The 21,529-nt window shown below is 40.1% G+C and overlaps 1 protein-coding gene across 1 annotated transcript in view; it reads right to left on the bottom strand.

The window, feature by feature from the left end:
- Positions 1–21,529, bottom strand: part of LOC104403813 (ras GTPase-activating-like protein IQGAP1) — a gene marked incomplete at its 3' end in the record, with an annotated part of 40,771 nt that overhangs the window by 4,064 nt on the left and 15,178 nt on the right. The window contains exons 2-14 of the mRNA XM_010012067.1: positions 17,229–17,385; positions 16,770–16,847; positions 15,106–15,182; positions 12,903–12,970; positions 11,767–11,880; positions 11,176–11,354; positions 10,419–10,509; positions 9,830–9,993; positions 9,368–9,452; positions 8,063–8,226; positions 7,543–7,703; positions 6,887–7,011; positions 3,295–3,458 (exon numbers count right to left, since the gene is read on the bottom strand). Of these exons, the coding sequence (XP_010010369.1) occupies positions 3,295–3,458; positions 6,887–7,011; positions 7,543–7,703; positions 8,063–8,226; positions 9,368–9,452; positions 9,830–9,993; positions 10,419–10,509; positions 11,176–11,354; positions 11,767–11,880; positions 12,903–12,970; positions 15,106–15,182; positions 16,770–16,847; positions 17,229–17,385 (1,627 nt within the window). The remainder of the gene's footprint in view (positions 1–3,294; positions 3,459–6,886; positions 7,012–7,542; positions 7,704–8,062; positions 8,227–9,367; positions 9,453–9,829; positions 9,994–10,418; positions 10,510–11,175; positions 11,355–11,766; positions 11,881–12,902; positions 12,971–15,105; positions 15,183–16,769; positions 16,848–17,228; positions 17,386–21,529) is intronic.

The following is a 21,529-nucleotide window of genomic DNA, read 5'->3' as shown; positions in this document are numbered from 1 at the left end:
TTATAGTCCCCCTTTCCCAGCCAGCAGAACCTTCAGACAGCCATGACTTCTCAAATATGGTGGACAATTGCTTGGCAATTTCATCCACCACCTTCCTCAGGACCTGCGGATGCAGCTCGCCAGGTCCCAGGGACTTGAGCACCTTCAGGTTGCTCAGATGGTCTCAAACCTGATCTTCTCCTACTGCGGGCAGTTCTTCATTCTCCCAGTCCCTGCCATGCCTTCTGCAACTTGGGCAGCAGCCGGAGCTTTTGCTGGCGAAGACCAAGGCAAAAAAAGTCACCAAGTGCCTTGGCCGTCTCCATGTCCCAGGTAACCAGGTCTCCTGCTTCCTTACGGAGGAAAGGAACTTCCAGGAACCTCCTGGATTGCTTGTGCCCTGCTGCACTGTCCCTCCAACAGATATCATGGTGTTTCAAGTGCCCCATGAAGACCAGGGCCTATGAACATGAGGCTGCTCCTATCTGTCTATAGAGGGCTTCATCTACTCAGTCTTCCTGGTTGGGTGGCCCGTAGCAGACCCCCACTGTAATTTCCCCTGTCCCTGCACTCCCTTCTTTAGTGCTGATCCATAAGCCCTTGGTTGGCTCCTCATCCATCTCCAGGCAAAGCTGCGTGCACTCCAGCTGGGCACTGATGTAGAGGGCAACACCCCCCTCCTTGTCTCCCCAGCCTGTGTTTCTTGAGGACCCTGTATCTTTTCATTCCAACACTCCAGTCATAGGAGGCTTTTCACCACATCTCCATGATGCCAATATCACAGCTCCCCAGGTGCGCACACGTCTCCAACTCCTCTTGTTTTTCTACATGCACTGGCATGGAGGCATTTCAGTGAGGTCCCTGACGATGCTGGCTTACCAGCTGGAGGTCCTTTTTGCTGCTCTTCAGTGTAATTTTACTGACTCCTTTGCTGTGATCTCTCTCCAGGCATCTCCTGCTGGCACTAGCATTGAATTGGTAGGAGTGGGGTGGACTGAGGTTCCCCCCCTCCCAGCAAATATAGTTTAAAGCCTTCTTCACCAGGGTGGCAAGCCTGGACCAAAGACACTCTTCCCTTTCTCTGACAGGTGGACCCCATCCAGCCCCCAGGTTTCTCAAAGCAAGTTCCACAGTTTAAGTAGCCAAACCCCCGGCTGTGGTACCAGTCCCAAAGCCATTCGTTAATTCGCCAGATAAATGTTACATCCATAAATTTAAGAAGAGGAAAGAGACAAGTATTTATCAAATCCCAAAATATACATAAAGAACAATGCTCCAGCAGTTGCCAAGCGCAGCTTCTCCCCACCCACCACTGCTTCCTGTAGCCAACTACTGAAAGAAACGCTAAGACGCAACTGCTACCCCTCTAACAACTCTCATCATACAAACAGAACACAGGAAACATTTACTTCTGGTACAGAAGAACAATCACACTGCACAAAAGAGGCACTATTTACAGCATTCAAGAGCTTTAGGGCCAGACTGAAAATGAACATTTCTTACAGGCCCTCCATGTTTTCACCACTGGCTTGGCAGGTCCAAAACCGACGTGCTTACTGATAGTTCAGACAATGGACTAACGTGTCTTTCACAGGCAGATTTCATCTGAAAGCCCAGACTGTCCCACTAGAGTACCAGCAACAGCTAAATCCCTGTCCAGGGAGTGGAGGAGAATAATCAAAGAAACAACTTCCTCTCTTATCATCTCTACCAGCAGAAGTCAATCCAAAGACTACCAAAACCACAGTGTGCTTTCTCTACAGATTTACTGGTGCAGGCTTCCCAGAAAGTACACCCACTGTAACATACTACAGGGTCTATGCTTTCCCTCTCTCCATGATATGAGAAACATGCATCACAGCACTCCACATTCACATAAGCAACTGAGTAATGTCCATGTGGTGAACTACAATCTCTCTCAGCACCAAGGTGCAAAAATCACCAGTTAATGAGTTGGCTTCAGATAACGACTATTTTCCCCACAAGTTTATAATATGATCTTTCCATTTCTGAAATTACTGCTATGCTGCTGTGAGAAGCTGTAAACTGAACATATGACTAAATAAGGTAATTTCACACCAACTGAGAGGTTACCAGCAGGCCTGGCACAAGCTTACGTGCACACGAAAAAGAATTCATTATTTGATTCTGACTCAGTGGGAGGAAATGCTTCAGCACAAAATGGGTTCCTGAGGAACATTAACCCTTTCAGGGCCCTTGGGGAAGTTGCTTAATGATTTTAATCAGAAATGTGTATGGTTTTCAGCTATTGCTATCACATGGGTTTACCTTTAGTCAAAAAACAAGCCTACAAACAAACAAATCTGTGTTCAACACAATCTAAATCTTAGTCAATATGTGAAATTCTGCACTGGTATAGAGCAATGAGCTCCACAGCCAGGAGGAAAATGCAACACTCAAGCCACTGGAAGCAGAGACACCTGCTACTTCTTTGTAAATAAAGAGCTGAGGGGGAAAAAAAAATAATAATAAAAAAAATCCGTATCCCCCTCCCCCCCCCTCAAAAATCAGTTGCGTACACGTGCACCCTCATCCTCCTTCCCAGAACCGTAAGATGAAACACTCTCTTCCTTTCCCCATCCTCACCTTCATATTTAGTCAGCTAGTGAAAGCAGCAACTACGTATACATAGGTAGAAGTCCTTGGAAAATAAGGCAACTACTGCTCAAAAAATCATTAGCAATAAAAGCGTCACCAGGTGAACAACAGACATCAGTATTCCTTTTGCTAGTAGCATGTATTTTGCTTAGTTTCTTTTTCCTAATTTTCCACTTACCAGATTTTTCCGGTTTTAGAAATTTTCTCTTTGCTGTATATAACTATGACAACATTTAACAAAGACAAGGAAAACAAAATATGAAACAACTTAACCTCGCAGGAAACTGACATTCAGAAGTTCAGAACTCCTGGAATGAACATGGTCTCCTTGCAAAAACAGATGAGATACGTATCTTGTTTGTGGAGAAATACTGTATCTCATTCTGGACCAGGGATTAGCTGCAGCAAGCCATGTCATGCAGTTAATATCTACATCTAGATATTATATCATGTAATATCATGTGGTTAATAACTACAGAAATAGGTATCTCTGTAGTTCATGAAGATTCATAGAGTCTAGCTGCAAATCTCCTTCTCTAGCATAGAAAGATCCAAAGTGACTGCATAAGATCAATTGATGGTATGCAGAATGCCCAGCTCTCCACTTTCAGTTTTGATTCCTGGCTTTCAGGACCAGTAACAAGCTGATTACACAGCTGTAAAGGGTTTTTGAGAGGGGCATTTCATTGAGCTCACCTGTGCTTTCTCTCTCTTGGCTCGAAGTAGCACATCCTGGTAATGCTGTGCAACCTTTGAAGTTACACCCTCCAATTTTGCTGCAGGAATTTGTAATGCCTGAATAGTCTTTCTGGTGTCCCCTTCATCCAGAGCTTCATTGATAAGACCAATAGCCAAAATCCCTAGGGAGGAAGGCATATGGGAAAAAATACAAAGCTCTGGTTTTGGGCAACAATGATCATAAGCATTGCTTAGGAAGAAAAGTGCAGCTGAGAACTGCAGTATTTTTAACAGAACATATTATTTACTAGTAAAGAAAGCAAGACTATTTCTCCGTCTTAAAGTACTTACAATGCCTGAGCACTACAACTGGAGGGAAAAAAAAAGAAAACACCAAATGTAGAGACAGAATTGAGCCCTCAGACATCCAGCTGAGAGACGGTAGAAGAGAATTATCCAAACCCAAATGGACAGAGTTCATAGGTTACAGTTTTCCAAGGCTGTGGCTTCTCTAGAAAGAATCTTTGCAAGAAGCTAAAGATCTGCATGAAATGCCATTTAAAAATACAGCAGCTTCATATTTTGGAAAACTCTTATTAAACATACGTAGTATTAGTTGTATTATCAGAGATGTGAATACTCTTCAAGTACAGTAGAATTTACCATTCAGCTAAATAAACAAAGTATTTTTTACCTAGCTAAATGCAAACAGAGTCTACATCATCGTGCCCTACCTACAGCAACCATCTCCTGCGAATCACAAAATAACTTGGGTTGAGATGGACACTAGAGGTAATCAGATTCAATTCCCTGTTTAAAAGACGTATCAATACAAATCATGGATCAATCAGCGTACAACAAAGAGATCTTTCAGACAAAAGAAAGGAAGGAGCTCAGTTAATGTACCCAAAGATCGTGACTTTTTCTTCTACACAGGACGGAATCACAGAAGTTTGTACAAAAAAAAGGAACATCTTAGGGAAGAGATGGTATTTGGATAGAGATTAGGGAAAAACGTATGTTGAAGACACTGTAAGAACCAGGATCACTAAAGTGATAGCATGGCTTCTGTCAAAGAGCAGATATGAAACTGACATAGGAAGGGGCACAGAATCTAAGCAGTAATTCTGACTAGTTTGGTAAATGGGCCTGAGAAGACTACTCCATGGAACAACAATATCTTACAGCTCCTCACTAGAAAGCATTTTTAATTTTGAAACTACTAACAAGGATAGGGGAAATGAAAATATATGCTTGTATGCCTTGAGGACCTCCTCAGACTAATTTAACTTACAAACAAAACATACAACGTGTCCTTGCATAAGGAAGCAAACCAAAGAACTAAGAAATTCCCGGTGAGAACAGATATGTTATTACAGATTTTAAGCACTTTTTTAAGCACTTTTTTTTTTTTTAAACAGGATAAGGAGTGTTATAAAGAATCAGAGTGTTGGGACTACGTGAACTTTCAGACTTCTGCTGTAACCTCTTACATAGAAAAGACACTACGAAACTGGCATCTTGGTGCGTATGCACACACTGGTGTGGGTCTGTGTTTGTGTGGTTTCAACAAACTTGTTCACGTGAGCCAAACAGGAAATCCAGTGTCTATTACGAGATCCAGGAATCAGGTTAATCAAGACAGCAGGCTCTTGAATCAAAACATAACTGTTGCTATAGCATAAGCTCTTTTCAAGGAGAAACACAACTCATTAACTACACCCAAGAAGCGGCAGAAGACACCCGACTCAGTGTAAACACGAACTTTATTATCACTTTCACATTTGTGACAAATCCCCTCGAAGGATGCAAGGCTTTGAGCTAAATATGACAAAGATGGCTTAAAAGTAAATGTCACGCTACGTGGATATGCAGGAAGTTTTCACTACTGTTCACAACCAAAAATTATGATCCCTTAATGATAGAAATAAAACTAATAGAAAATTAAATCACCTGACACAGAACCTCACAAGAATAAGGTTGCTTAACTGTGCTATTTTCAAGGACTCTGCTACCTCCACTCTGGATTTTAAGTCAACTAATACCATCTTAGAGAAAGGAGAATTACTTCAATTTTCCATTTTACTGCAATTTTCATCTTTACGCTCAATCCCAGTCTTTTATCACTGCTAAAAGACACTTAGTAACAAAAATACTACCAAAAAAAAAAAAAAAAAAAAAAAGAAAAAAAGGCATAACTAGAAGCAGCATAGAACATAAGTTAACACCCATTCACATCTCTCAGCGTGCATAAGGCTCCGTGAGTATATAAATTTTGGTACTCATGCCTGCTGTAGTCACTTCTATGGGGTTTTGCATATTTTCTGATCAGAGATTTTTTTTTTTGCAGTTTAGCAGATTTTGCATTAGAAGGAAACAGGTATGCAGGCATATTCTTCTACTGGTCAGAAAGTCAGTTATCAGTCACTTCAGCTTTCATAGGTACCAGGTTTAACAACCAGTCATCATATACAGTGCTAAAAACAGGAAATAAAAGCTTCCAATTTCCTGATGTAACTAACTAAGCAAAGGAATTACCCTCTTAAAAGATAAGGCCTACCCATTTCAACTATCATTTCACATTGGGGTCCCAGTATCTAGAATTTAGAATTTGAATGGCATCAAACTGATGAGATAATTTAATGTTCTTTGAGAAGATAAAAATCTGTATCAAATGCTTTAAGCAAAAACATTTGAATACATAATTGTTGAACAGACAGCACTTCAGAATAAACTTTTTTGTGCATCTCTGTTGATTTATCACTGAATCAAAGTAACTGCAAAAGGCTATTTCTTCGATGCAATAATTGCACTACTGATCTTCAAAGAAGCTTTAATTTGGAAGTACTGTTAACTACTTTAACTCCTGTTATACCCAGGAGTTAAAGGACTGAGAATAAGACCTGGGAAAAAAGTCATCTCTCTGTAGAAATGCATCTGACAGACCGTTACATGAGACTCGTCAGCACAAGGATGGATGGCTTATTGTGCATCTGCTAGTCAGATTACCTACAGATAAGAGTAGAGGTATATCCTGGCCTGAGCCTGTGAACTCCCACTAAATACTGGAAAGGTAAAAAGGCCAAAGCACATTCAAAAAGATTAAAAAGGAGAAAAGGAAAACCTGAACAGGGCAGAGACTGCAGCCAAAGACAGAACAAGACTTCAAGAAAAGTAACTTCTACTGAAGTAAATTTGGAAGTAGGATGGAGTACTCCAAGACCAGGCTACAGTTCAGTTACAAGTTTTGGTAATACTGGTTTTTGTTAAATTTGAAGGATTGAAGCAAAATTAGAAAATATTGTAGACTAATCCTAGACAATGATGGCAGACAACACATTTTGTTATGCAAATAGGGTTGAAATTTGCATTGGAAGAATTAATAAACTGTTTGGAGATACTGATTTCAATATCACAAATATTCCTAGACTGCCTCATCCGTCCTTCAACAGTCCTGTTATCAGGCCTTCTTGCTCACAACTAAGAACTTCCTAGACATATATGACAATTATATATAGGTCAGTCAATATTCTCTTGAACTGACACACCTAATTTTAGCACTCCTTATGAGCCAGGATCAGTCTAGCATGAACTGAGCAGAAAAACTTACTTTCATGTTCTTCATGCACAACTATGTTCACACGATCAATACATGACTGGATATCATTCCATGTGATAAATTCACTTCCTTCTGCACGTGTTTGAGCTTTCAGCTTCATCAAATCATCAATATATCTGTCGAAGAACAAAACCCAAACCCAACAAACATCACATTGCCGCAAGCTGGCCAGGGAACACGTAACAGAGCGTGAGAATTGTACACAAAGTGGAAGACGAAACATGGGGATTGAAAGTGAAACAGGAGGAAGAAGACAAAGAAGAAAGGCTGTGTGCAGGATGGTCAACCCAAATGTGAAATAAGTTCAAATAAGCAAATTGACAAAAGCACTAAAAGACCAAATGAGGATCCCAGGGGGTAAGCTGGTGTAGTATTAGTGACAACTTAATGGTACCACAATATGGATTTAATGTGAAATTCGTGAGAAAGTGTTTAGGGAGAGCATAGAAATCAGACCAGTAAGAAACAGTAATTGCAAAAACAAGATGCAAGAGACAATGGAGATTAAATCAATACTGTAATAAATAACATAGAAAGAACATAAAGCTTAAAAGAAAAAAAAAAAAAAAAAAAAAAAAAAAAAAAAATCAAGAAGTCACAGAATATAAGCAACATCAAGAGCAGACATGATTCTTTGAAATATCCACCTCTGAAAGTTCTCATCCTCAATGTTTGTAAGCCCTGTGACAGGACTGCTCAGTTGTTTCCACACTGTATTCACATCCCCTGAATCCAAAGCCCTATTAATCAGGGCCACAGAAGACAGCATCTCTACAGCAACAGATAATTCTGGATGGATGAGGTTACCCTGCACACGAAGATGACAAGAAATTAATTCCACCGCTCTTTACAAACTATTGCTGCACATGGACACATAACAGTTGTCAGAATAGACAACAAAGCAAAGGGACAACCTTTACGACACAGAAGTAGAAAGATGAGTATCATGAACAAAGCTAGAACAATAAGGAAGAGATTAAAGTAGAAACAGGGCCAAGTAGTTCAAGATTTAGGCATTAAGCTTCATATCAGAACAAACTGAACACCAAAGCAGCTTTATGAAGACTTAAGTCAGGTCTGTTCCAGAGAATGCATTTTACAAGAGAGACGAGGTAGGTGCAATGATCCATATCAATTTCCAGAAGCAAGCGAGAAAGTGGTACTTACTTCAAGGCTCTGTTGCTGCAAGGTGGCCAGCTCCCTTTGGTAAAGATCTGCAGCAAATGTATAAACCTCTGGTAACTGGGCATCTGGATTCATCATTTCTGCCACAGTCTTCTCAGCATCACCCATTCGAATTGCAGAATTAATTTTGGCTACCGCTGCCAGCCCTAGAAGTTCAAAGAGGTAGCAAAAAGAATCAGCAAGACCAACAGTTGAGTCCCCAGCACTTTTATTCTACTCAATAATCAGATACCTAACAAGAAAAAGAATAATTCCCTTAGCTGCAGGAAATGAGTGAAGCTTTCCGATCCACACCTCCCCAGTTAGCCTTTCATTACTACAAACAACTGAAATACATAATAATGCCTTCTTTAAAATAACATTCATGTTTGAAAACAGTTCACCTTTGTGCCCGATAATCAAAGGATTGTTTCACCATTTCAGTCTTCTGATAATAAGAAGCCTCATAATTGCAAATTATTGGATGGATGGATGGATGAATAGCAACAACTTTTTTTTTCCTATCTACATCTATCCAGTGTCTATCCTGCTCAAGGCAGTAACCTGCCCTCTTTAGTGGGTACACACTGGCTAACTTTAAAATAGTGCAAGTAGGTAAACAAATGCTGAGTTCCATGCTGAAAATGTAAGGAACATCAAAAGTAGCCTCCTAGTTGTTAAGCATTCACTATTTTCCTCTTGTATTCTAAACCCTCTCTCCTCAGATCCCTAGCAGTCTCCTTTCTACCTATTACAAATGGAACTAATTGCTCCTGCACAGCCAGAATTGAACATTCTTCTCTAGAAAAGAGCTCTGCATGGTGTCAGAAGCATTCATCAAAAAACATCCAGCCATCGTGATCTGCATTTTGTTTGCTACCTGATACTCAGAAACAGTTAAAAGTTCTGCAGCTCAAACCAAGGAAGACTTAATGTCAATGGTCAGCTTTCACACCCTGAGGAACATTCCCGATGTCCTTCACCAGACCCATAGCACGAAAACTCATACAAGCATTCTAGAACAAGAGATTATTAAAAGTGGATGCAAAAGTTCCATGTTTCTTGGTATTACAACTTATGTGCTGTTATTGCCAGCTGTACTGTTAAGAGCTGGATAAAAGACACTACAAACAATCAGGGCAACCATTTCTCCCTAGCATTCTTTGCAGCCATTAAGTGCTTAAAGAACATTCATAACTGTTTGAGAGAGACCTCACATATGTCCACACAGACCCAAATACTGTGCTGTCTCATCCTTTTAATCACATTCATGGTCACTTTGCTGCAAGAATTTCTGCTGATCCTTACTTTGCTGATACTGTTGTGCTGCCTTGTTAGCAGCATCCACTCCCAACTGCAACTCTTCCTTCTGCAGAGGACCTGTAAGGCCAGCCTGAGAAAAACAAAACAAAACAGAAAGTGGGAGGGTGAAACGCTCTCAGCTTATTCACCTCAATCAGCTCAAGAAAAAAAAAAAAAAAAAAAAACAAACAACCCAGTTCATCCTTAAAACACTCTAATACCCATAGCTTCTGGAAACAGTGCCACATACTTCAGGAAGACAGAAACTACTCACCGAATTCTCAGTTCATATGCTGAAATACCACATGTACAACCTGATCCCCTTTATTGCTTTAGATGTGCAATTCCATGAACACAGCACTTAAAAGCAACACCCAGCATTCAAAATTATATAAGATATAATATAAAATACTTAAGACAAAGGGGAGAATTTCATGGGAAAAGACTCCCTGTATGTGAGCTGCCTACCTCCCGTTTCTGTTGTCTATCACTCAAAAACTGCTTGAAATACCAGTCACAATTTTCTTGTAGCAATCCTCGGAGCCCAAGGGCTGGTGTTGCCAAAGCTTCATACAGTGCCAATGCATCTCCTCGTTCCAAAGCTAGGTCAATTTTTGATATTGCTGCATGTGCTAGTAACAATAAAGCAGAGTTTTCAGAGAAACAGTAAATGAGGAAGTCCCATGTTTTATATAACCTACTGCTCAGAAAGAAACATTCTTTAGACCTGCCAAAGTCAATTGCAAAGTAGTACTTGAAGAAGAGGCTTAAAGTTGGAAACAGCATGCATTACTCAAGACAACAGGGGCCCAGTGTCACGGACAGTCCATTAACTAAAAGGAAGTGCAACAGAAGTTATAATTAATTCAGCCTACAACTACGTACTGAGCATAAAAGAAAGAAAAAGACAACGAAAACCACCCCCAAACCCCCACAAAAGGGGAGGGCAGGGGAGCTGCCTTCCACTTTTGTCAGCATTACAGAAAGCAAGGACAAGCACAGGTATCAGTTTTAAGTACTCCCTTAATTCATACTATTACTTTAGCATGATCCTTACTATTCACTTTATTGACATTTCCCTGTATCTCAGCTTGAGTCAGGAGTTCTTCATACACATCTCTCTCTCTCTCCAAGTTTTCTGAGGCAATCTGAAGATGAAATACAAACTTATCAGTGTTTCTACAGTTTTCTTTAATGTCACAGATCTTACTGAAAAGGTCAGGGGGGATAACTATCTACGTAGAGCCATGATAGGTCACAGATAGGCTACCTCTACATGTGCAAAAAGAACCTCTGGAAGTAAATAAATATTAAGTAAGTATACTCATACTCTGAGTAAGTTCAGAAACACCTTATGTCAATAGATTGGTTCTCTATGAACCCACAGTAGAGCTTCAGAACACGGAAAGCAGTACACATAGCTAAGCATTTGATATACACTGTTCTAAACCAACACTGACTCCTTCCAAGAGCATCAGGCAGTTTTGCTCATCATTTCATTGTTAGTAAAACACATCTACATTGTATGAAAATAGAAGGATATCATTCCCAACATAAAAAGGCTGGCACGAATTCTGTATCTATATTGATCGTATTTCAGACAGCTAAACAGAGTAACACAGCTAACTGCTGCCTGTCTTCTACAATAGGAAGACAGGTTACTGAGGAACATATTAGAATATCACCAGGAGTAAATCCACCTAATAACACTATACATACAAGCCTGTAATGCATATTGTGAGCTCCCCACAGCTTACAGTGCAATCAAAATTGCAATTCATGCAACTATATGGTTTGAAAGAAAAACTGATCACCCTATTTTTAGCATTTTTCATCTTGTCTTGCTTTGCTTTGTAGAGTGTGTCTTGGTAAGTGCATTCCAGTTGATCATCAAGATTTATTAGCATGGCGTTAGGGTTCTTCATTGCCATAAGAGTGTCAGCTGGAACCTGATGGTCAATTGCTTCATTAATGGCAATGACAGCAGCATGTACTGAAAAAAAAAATCAGTCTGTCAGTCCCAAACACAACAGCTCTGTTAAGAATTGAGAAAGTAACTGGGAAGGGCAGAAGAATTATCTGGAAATTAACCAGAAAGCAAAAGAATTATCAGAGTACCTCTCATTCCATCATAGGTTTGTGTTCTTGACAAAAAAATGCCAGCCCACCTCCTAGTACAATACTCTAGCTACTCCAAATCACCATGCTCCAGAAAGAAAAAAAAAAAGAAAACACAAAAACACAAGGGAAAGAAGAGAATCCTCTTCCCAGTCTTCCAAAAGGCCTATCCAAAGGGCTGTACTGTCTGACAACAGGGGGCATTAAAACCAATACTTCAAAAAAAAAAAAAAAAAAAAAAAAAATGCTGTTTTGAATAATCACGTAAAATTCCCATTTTTCCTTACATGCTGCTTCATCCACAGAAAGTTCATTTGCAAGAATGCCTCCGATCTTGCTGAAGGCAGGCATCTGAATGCCATACTTCTCCAGTTCAAGCCTCATATTACTGATTTCCTCCTCTGAAACATACATTAAACCAGTGTTAAGCGGGCTGAAACACATTAGGAATCAGCACTTCTATACCAACTGCAGCTACAAAAAGAAATGTAGGATAACTACAATAAATTACAATTACAGTTTAAATAATACTTTGAATATAACTCAGTAAGTGAAACAAAATAAATGAAAACTGACAGACATTTTGCACACTTCTCCCAGAAACTCATACAGGAATATTTCTTAGTCTCTCTCACTAGAAAGCAACACATGACTCTCAGGAGGAGCTGAAAGCAGACTCCATCACTCTGAGGTGCCTGAACTACAGCTGCCAACAGGCCAGGAAAATGCATAGGCAATATTTTAGCATTCTTTCCCCCCCACACACAGAGACCATGCTGAGAAAAGCAAATGGAGGATATTGAGACATGCTGTTGCTAAATACCTTACAACTCAAAAAGAGTTCATAGCTTAGCATTTTATAGGTACAATTAACAACTGTTTTACAGGAAAACAGTTTATACTCCTTTTAACTCAGATGTGTGCCCTCAGGTAGGAGCCTCACTAATGCAAAATACAGAATTTGACACTTCAGCAAAAATAAGGAACTGAAACCTTGAGGAAGCATATGGACATGAGACTTCGTGCTGGAATGTCCTGCAGCTGATCAGCTGGCAAACCCTTCTTCAGCTGATGGCAGCTCTAACTTTAAACTGTCAAGGGATGTCAGAACCATTTACTAAGTTCCAGATTAAAACCTCTTCCAAAGTGATGGAGGCAAGGCTTAAGCAACTTACAATACTGGCAAAAAAGTTAAAGGGGATATTATTTGCCAAAGTACTGATTAGCGAAGTGATGGCTATTTAAAGACTTTGTTCAGAAGTGCTCTAATCAAACCTCTTCCTTAAATTACTGGAATTCCTCACAACCATTTATTTTTAATTTAATTTGCATTTAGGATACCAACAGTAACAATCCTTTAACTGATCTATACCACATCTAGTAGAGGATGAGATAAAGGTGGCACATGTATCAGCACTTGTACCTGTGAAGTCCACCTTCCCATATAAATCCTGAATCTGGGGGGCAAGACCCAGTTTGAACAGGTAAAGGCTAGAAAAGAAAATAAACAAATAATTACAACTAGTAATTTTTCATTGTGGTTCCAATGACAGATAATTTCAGTAGATACAGACTCAAGCAGACACTCAGGTAATCCAGCGTAACAGCTCATAACCACCAAAAGGGTGAGCTGGCTCCTCTCCCCCTCAGTGGCACACTCTGAAGTCTTCACAGAATTACAGAATGGTCGAGGCTAGAAGAGTGCTCTCATTTATTTTGAACAAGCTCCCTCCTCAAACAAGATCATGCAGAACCAGCTTCCCCAGCAACGTGTCCAGGTGGTTTTTGAACATCCCCATAGGTGAAGACTCCACAACTTCTCTGGGCAACTTGTGCACTCCTTGTTCACCTTCACAGTAAATGAAGCATTTCCTGATGTTCAGAGGGACCCTCCTGCGGTTCAGTTTGTGCCAGTTGCAATTGTTCAGTCATAGGGCACCACTGACAAGAGCCTGGCTTCATCTTCTTTGCATCCTCCCTTCAGACAGCTGCACGCATTGCTCAGATTCCCCCAGAGCCTTCTCTTCTCTAGGTCTCAACTCTCTCACCCTTCCCTCACAGGGGAGATGCTCTAGTCCATTAATGTCTTAGTGACCCTTCCTTCAACTCTCTCCAGTATGTCTGTGTGTCTCTTGTGCTGGGGAGCCCAAAACTGGGCACAGTTCTGCAGCATGGCCTGACCATGCTGAGTAGGGGGAAAAGTATTCACTAAGCTGATCTGGCTCACTAAAATTGTGTTAATGTATTCACTTGGAGTCTGACAAGAAACAGAACTGCTGCAAAGGAGGGATGAATCCATACAGCTAAGGACAAATGGCACTGGGGAAAAAGAAGCAATTCCTCTCCTTTTGGCTTGTTCTGCCAGCTCTGCACAGATGACAGAAACGTACCCTTTATTAATATATCTCACTATACAGGAACATTAAAAATAAACTATTAATAAAGTCAATACCCTTTCCTCCAGTAAATTCAGTTTTAATGTGATTAGAAAATACAGGGTAAGCAATTCCACTTTTTCACTTGACCTCAAAATGTCAAATCTACATCTCAAATCTTTATAAATCTAAGCAGATTTTTTTTTATTCTTTCCCCCCACCAAAACAAAACAGAAAGACGAGGCAGGAACGCTTCTGACCTATGGATCATCAACCAAACCTTTTCTTAACTGGAATATACTTTGGCACTAAGCCTGAAAAAAGAACAAATTCTTCTAATAATATCCTTTTCTATATTTACACCTACATGACAGAATTACTCTTCTTACCTTGATAAGTAAAATTGTTTTAAAGATAAAATCTTAGAGCTGCCTTTGCAGATATATTGGCTACAGAATATTTTGGCCAAAAAGGTTAACAATTGAAAAAAAAAAAAAAAGACAGAGTATCAAAACAGCATTAATAGACGAAGGATTGTAACTTCTACAGGCCTAAATACTGGGACTGTTTGCAACTATTAATTTAGCTCTCTGAATTAATCTCCTTTTCCTAATATATGGTCTAGAAAGAGTGGAGCAAACTTAATGTTCTTGGGAAGCTTTGTAACTGTCCATAATTCAGACTACTCTGGGGGACAGGGAGTGGGAAAAGCCAGGAAATAACAAAGAACATTTAACAAGACTATATGCCAGCTAACCCCTGGCATAAAGTAGCTACAGTAATTATCACAAAGTTGCCAGTGAGGGAGGAACTTTGCCATAACCTAAACAAAAAGGAGCACTGGTCTTGATACTGGCAGTGTACCCCACCACAGGTCTACTCCTCACTGCTCTATAAGCTCCAAATGACTTACTCAGCAGAGATAACTCATTATAGATCTAAACCTGTGATCCAGCTCGCTTCTATAAATAAGTTCATCTACAGAAATCTGAAATACAACATTTAGATAAACACTATCTATCTCTCTGGATGTCACACTGGCAACAGATCAGAGAGCAGAACAAGCTATTCTTGAGAACCGAAACTGAGCAAGCAACAGATAAAGACCTAAATGTACACAGTCCAGCATGCAATCACCTAGTAAATGCTACAAAAGGAATCCTTGTTAAATAAAAATCTCAACATGCTCCAAAAGCTGCACCTGTATTCAAACCAGCTAGCCAAGAGGGTTTACCTCTTGACATGCCTTACCTGAGTGCATGAATACAATAGATACAGCGTGGCATGTTCTTGCGATCGTAGATATCTGTAGTTTCTGGGTAGAATATCTAAAGATAAAAGAAAGTTAGCAGTCTGAATGATACTCTCTCTATATAGCCAAATGACATAACTGATAAGTCCAATTCTTCTGCAGTATACTAATGAAACAGTCCACAGAACAAAATTCTTTGAGCTTCTCAGCCCTGACCCAACATTCCTCCTACCTGAAGCACCAATTCTATCACCCAAAACAAGGTTCCCCTTCTCCTGCCCACACTGTACATACATGGATGAGTACACCCTTTCTTCTGTGTGCCCACCAAGATACCGGGTCATAAAGTATTAATGAGTTTAGTGAAAGCCAAGAGATTAAAAAAAACACTTAGAAGAGAGAAAAATCTTGTTACAGAGGGAAACTGAGATCAGCACTGAGATGCTCTGCATACATTTTCAGTTAGCCAGACCCAAAAGCTTTCAGTCTCAAATGCAAAGCTCTTCAAAGTTTAACAGAAGAGGCTAATACTGAATGTCAATTTAGAAGCACTTACAAGGTACATTACTTCCTAGTTATCAGAAGGTTCCCTGCCTATGAGCCTATTTTGTTGCCTATGAGCACAAAATAGCACTGCTCTTTCTGTAAAGGCAAGAGCAACTGAAGGACCCTCACAATTCCACAGCGTTGGTTCCCTGGGTCTTCTGCGTGGCAGAATACTTAGACCAGCAATATCCCTTTGTCAATGCAATGGACCTGAGCCCAGTTTATTTAATACTTCCTAACACATTCATTCCTGCCCCACAAAACCAGGTACATCTGAAAACCTTGCCTCACACCTGGCACTTAACTTCTCTTTGTCCAGCTGCTCATCATAAACCCCAGCAAGGTTCAACTAGTAAATCTCAGCAAGACATGTGAAAAACTTTGCCAAGATTAAGTGTTCAAATTGCAAGCATGTATGAAAACAAAACATATGTCAGATTAAACTACACAAGGTTGGTTTTGGTGAGACTAAGCATAACATGGCTTACAAAAAAAAAAAAAAAAAAAAACCAAATAACCCATGGTAAAAAAAATTTACTTACTATCTATGTATGCAACTTGACTAGCAGCACAACACTGCTATAGCTCTGTCTGTTTTCAAGCAACACTGCTTATTAACTCAGAAGAGTTTAGCCATTCCCCTAGGGAACTGATTAAGCTACACCAGGAACATTTCAACTTGATGTGAAAATTTCATAGGGAAACCTGAAGAAATGGTGAGCACAGTATTTTCTGTTGCACTGCTCCTTTTATCATAGATCTCTTAAAAAACAAACAAACAAAAAAAAAAACACCAAAAAACCAAACTTTCACAAACTGTAGCTCAAATATTGCTCAACAGAAAGAATGACAAGAACAATGTAACACAAATGTTATGCAAGAATAGTGATATTATGGATATAGTACAGAAGGTGGAATTATTTTGCTCCTAATCATTCTCACACACATAATGAAATCTTTTAACAAGTTTTAGGAGAGAATTTGTGTAGGGATGCAAATCTAGAAAATGAAGAATTAACTAGATGAAGTCTGCCCATTTCTGTATAACAGCAAATGCTTCCACAAAATGTAAAGCTTTTCTGAGCTTATTTATCTGCATATACAACACAGAAATTACCTTGGGGAGACCAATCTCAGCCATGGCATTCAGCCACTGGATTACATTATCTGTGTGCCGGAAGTGGAGACCAGTTGCCTGAAATAAGAATGGGCAGGAACAAGAGGGCAGTAAGAAACAAAGCATCACAGCTGCCAGGAACAGCAACGAGGTTCATTAAGACAGATAGTGAAAACAGTACTCTGACAGAAGTCAGAAGTCCTCTGTATATGATTATATTGACTATTTATAAATGAGTTCTTTCACATGAATACAGGCCCAGATATACAGCTGAGTCCACTCAGGCACACACACACACACACCACCCCTCCCTTAACGTGGGTTCTAGAGAGAAGATGAAGTTTCTCAGCTAATAATAACAAACTAATGTTCTGTTTATTTGCTCACAGTGCCTCCATGTGCACATTTTCCCGTTTCAGATGTCTACCTAAAGCAGTATCTATGGCTTACAGCTCTCACCTTATATCGAGTCTGTTCCCTATCATAGATTTTCTTCACAGAAACCACTTTAGGGGAGAAGAAGTTTCCAAGTTTGGCCAGGTATACTCCATTTCTCAGTCCTTCTTCCAGCTCTGTTGTGGGAGGCAGCTCCTCATTCAGACAGGCCTCCATCCATCTGGAAGCACAACAACAAAGTTGGTCACATGAGCGTATTTCCAATTTGTGAACACAACCCCATGCTAAGCAAGTTTTATGCTGCTACTGCTGTCATACTCTAGCATACTATTTACTTAGTATTAGGGATTGCAAGTGGGCATAGCACTACCATACAACCTTTGTCCTTAAAATGCTGTTCAGCACACTTCATACAAAATATTAACAAGTATGAAGTCCAATAGTCAGACTTTCACAAGTAGTTAAGATACAATCTTGCTACCACATTTCTCCTTCAGCCCATGATTTAGCTGGTTCTGTTCTAGACATAGTGGACAACCTGCCCTTTTAACTAACTTAGATCTTCCTTGAGTACAGGCTTCTCTCACAAGCATTTCTTTACTCTCATTAAGTATTCACTAGTTATTTCATGATTTTGTACCACTTATTCAAGCTCTTTTAGCTTATCTCAAAGAGAGGCCCTACAATGTTGTCACCAAGTCTGTCTTCCCAACCTATACCTTTCAAAAACGGGAGGGAGGTGGGAATGGAACAAGCATTCTTCTCCTCATAGCAACTGATACTCCCTTATCTTATTTCCTTCCATCTCACTTAATGGTGCCACGAATCCTCATGACAAAACCAAAGATTACAAATAATTTGAGAAGCCGATGTTCTCAAACCAGAGGTGCACCTTGATGTTTGTTCTGTACAGGATTTACAGAGGCTATATACTGCAAGCTCACTACACAGTTTCTTCCAAAGATGACATGTTCCCTGGCTGTTCTGTTCTCTGCACAGCCATGCGCCACTTTCTAAAGCATTTTCTTTAGATCATGCCTCATTTGTAGCTAAACTCTAAAGCTCTTACAGGACGGACGAGCCTTGTATCAATTAACAGCGACTCGGAATAGCAGTAGCCCATATTATAAAATAGAGCCGACAGTGTAACATAAGCAAGGTTAGTTATTTGGCTCACAGGGATGATAATTCCACATTACTGGAACTGATCTTAAACACAGAGAGGTAGAGGAACCTGCTTGAACCCAATGAACAGAATTTTAATATTCTAAATGCTGTTTCAGATGGATACATAACTGTAAACTATTTAGCTCCATATTAATCCAGGCAGAGTAACAGGAAAACACCATACTGAATGCAAGTGATAATGGATTCAATTAATAACTGTGAAATTAAAACAGTTTCACAGAAATCAGTCCTGTAAAACCCAATGTGGCTCTGTTGACTAGCTAAAACTGCAGACATTTCACATCTGTGAGGTGCAGGGCTTCATGCTTCATAATATTCTGATTAAAATCAAACACTGTGCATGCATACAAAAAATAGCTCATATATACCAAGAACTAACAGACATCTCCAACCAGTGTTTGCATGGGGATTCATGGAATGGTTCCGTTCCCAATGTATTTTGGCACAGATGCATGCTATGCCCCCTCCTTTAGTTTCCAGAAGGTAACCATGAAAATTGAGGCTGACAAAACTAGAGAATTAAATGATAAAAGCAGTATTAGCATCACTGTAACCTATAATTAGCACACACGTGGTCATAGCCTGAGTAAGAACAGCACTGTTCAAATATCCAAGGCTTTAGATAAGGTTAAATATTAGGCCATTGATCTGGCTGATCTACAGACTGGGGATTGTACCCTAAAAGACAATTGCAACACTGAAAAATGTGTGATGAGTACAGCAGACACAATGAATTCAAAGTTGAAATCTGAAGGCCTAACATTATTGTAGGATGTATACAAAGGGGAACAGTACAGTTAGGCACTACTATTCTTAAGTATAGAATACTGATGAGACTAACCTTGTCACTGTCGTCTGCATTTTTTCAAACTGGAGAGCAGCAATAAGACAGGAAAGAAGTTTTTGATTAGCTAAGATAATACTTCACAATGAGAAGCATGAGTAATGCAGCACATTGTTTGTTGAAATAAAAGTCTGAGAGGCAGCTTGGTGCTCTGACAGTCCTTTGGTAGCAGACTGCAATCAGATGACTGAAACTTGTCACCAACACCAGCCTGCTTCACCTTTTCGGATAAAAAGCACCAAATATAAGGCAGGAGCACATGAACTACACATGAATCAGCTTCTGAACCAACAATTTTCAGCCCAGCATGTTGAGCCTCAATGGAAAGAGCTAAAAATTCTTTAACCTGCAGCATCTCAGAAGATGACCGAAATCATTCTTTCTGACCTTAATGGGACAAAAATACATGATTATTTCTTCACAGTAATTTAGAAAAGTGTTATTATAAAGATAAAACTTAATTTGCATTTTGGGGATATTTTTGCACAGCTTACTCTTGATCTTAAATAAGTAACACTGTAGAAGTATGCAACATACCAGATTGTCGTGGTTTAAGCCCAGCTGGCAACTTGGAACCACGCAGCTGCTTGCTCACTCCCCCCCCTTTTCCTTCCGCCCCCCGCTCCCGGAGGGATGGGGAGGAGAATCGAAGGAACGTAACTCCCACGGGTTGAGATAACAGCACTCCAGTAACTAAGGTATAATACAAACCACTACTGCTACCAATAATAATGATAAGAGGAATAACAAGGGAAAAGGACACAACCGCTCACCCCCCGCCGACCGATACCCAGCCCGACCCGAGCAGCGATCTGGGCCTTCCGGGTAACTCCCCCCAGTTTATATACTGGGCATGACGTGCTGTGGTATGGAATACCCCTTTGGCCAGTTTGGGTCAGGTGTCCTGCCTCTGCTTCCTCCGGGCTTCCCCTCCTCTCTGGCAAAGCATTAGACGGAGAAAGTCCTTGGTCAGAGTAAACATTACTTAGCAACAACTAAAAACATCGGTGTTATCAGCATTGTTCCCAGACTGAAAGTCAAAAACACAGCACGGCACCAGCTACTAAGAAGGAGTAAAAATGACTGCTGTAGCTGAACCCAGGACACAGATGCATTCAAATTCACCACAGCTAGTTTTTAATCTCTCCTGAGAAGGCAGTAAACTACATTTCTAATTATAGAGACAGGCAGTTGTTAGTAGAAATTTAGCTCAGCTGCCACTAATCCTCAAATGGCCTTTTCTATTAACATAAATTAAAATCAGCTGTAGCAATTCCCATATCTACACCCAAGATCATCTAAAAACTGACTGTAGAGCAAATACAGCATAAAGTTCTCAAATTGTTAATTCATCTTGAACTTCCATTTGAAGTTTTTTTCCAAAGATTCCCTCATGCTGTTCTTCTATTGTGGATTCTGTAGCAGTTATGCTTACAGCCTCACTGTTGAAGGAATATTCACAATTCAAGAGACGTTTTACAAACAGCTTGATTTCATGGCTGTTTCTTTGATTATTCAGATCGTTTTCAGTATATGCATTCCTCTAGAGAGCAGGAAAACGTGAAGTTTATTTCAAAAGGGAAAAACTTCACTTACATTCCGTAACTCATCACAAAGTCCCTACGATCAGCTACCATTACAGTCCTCAAATCTCAGTTCTACTGATTTTTTCCATGGAAATGCAAAAAACTCTGCAATTTTAAGACTCCTCCTCTTCGCCCAGAAAAGCCTTTTCCTCACACTTGGCTTCTCTACAGCTCCAAGCAGCAGAGGTGGTACCTCTGAAAAGCTAACAAAAGCAAGAAAAAGGCACCAGGAAGCTTTTCAAGGAGGTTGCCACGGTAACTAATCACAGATACAGGTCAGCAACCAGATGCCTCCAACAGACTGAAGAGTGGATGTTCCAGAAGAGCCTGGAAGGAGGGGGAGGAAAAAAGGGCAACTACACATTTCTCGAACTAGCACTCACGAAAGTCAACAACAAGAAACAGGTTTATGTTCCTGCTTACAGCCCTCCCACAACAGGGAGCGTTTTCTGCAGGAAACAGGCAACACACAAGGTTCTTCCAGCTTCTGCTGACTTCTCATTCTCTAGTCTTTCCCAACCCAAAAACTAGAATAAATTTACAAAATACCATCTCACAAAATGCTTCATAAAATGTACAACATGACAACTGTAGCCTCTGCCCTGAATGGCCACCCTACAAAGGCCCTGTGTGCAGAAAAGTTTCAATCAGCAAATGAGTATCTTGTTGGAATGTCTGAAACAAACTTGACACAGAAAGAACTGGACCATGGCACTACTGAATAAAAGTAGTTACTTGAAATGGGA

Source organism: Nestor notabilis, unplaced genomic scaffold, assembly GCF_000696875.1.
Source record: "Nestor notabilis isolate BGI_N333 unplaced genomic scaffold, ASM69687v1 scaffold10593, whole genome shotgun sequence".
Classification (NCBI taxonomy): Eukaryota; Metazoa; Chordata; class Aves; order Psittaciformes; family Psittacidae; genus Nestor; species Nestor notabilis.
The sequence above is the reverse complement of the archived record's forward strand: the minus strand, read 5'-3'. Positions and strand labels throughout refer to the sequence as shown.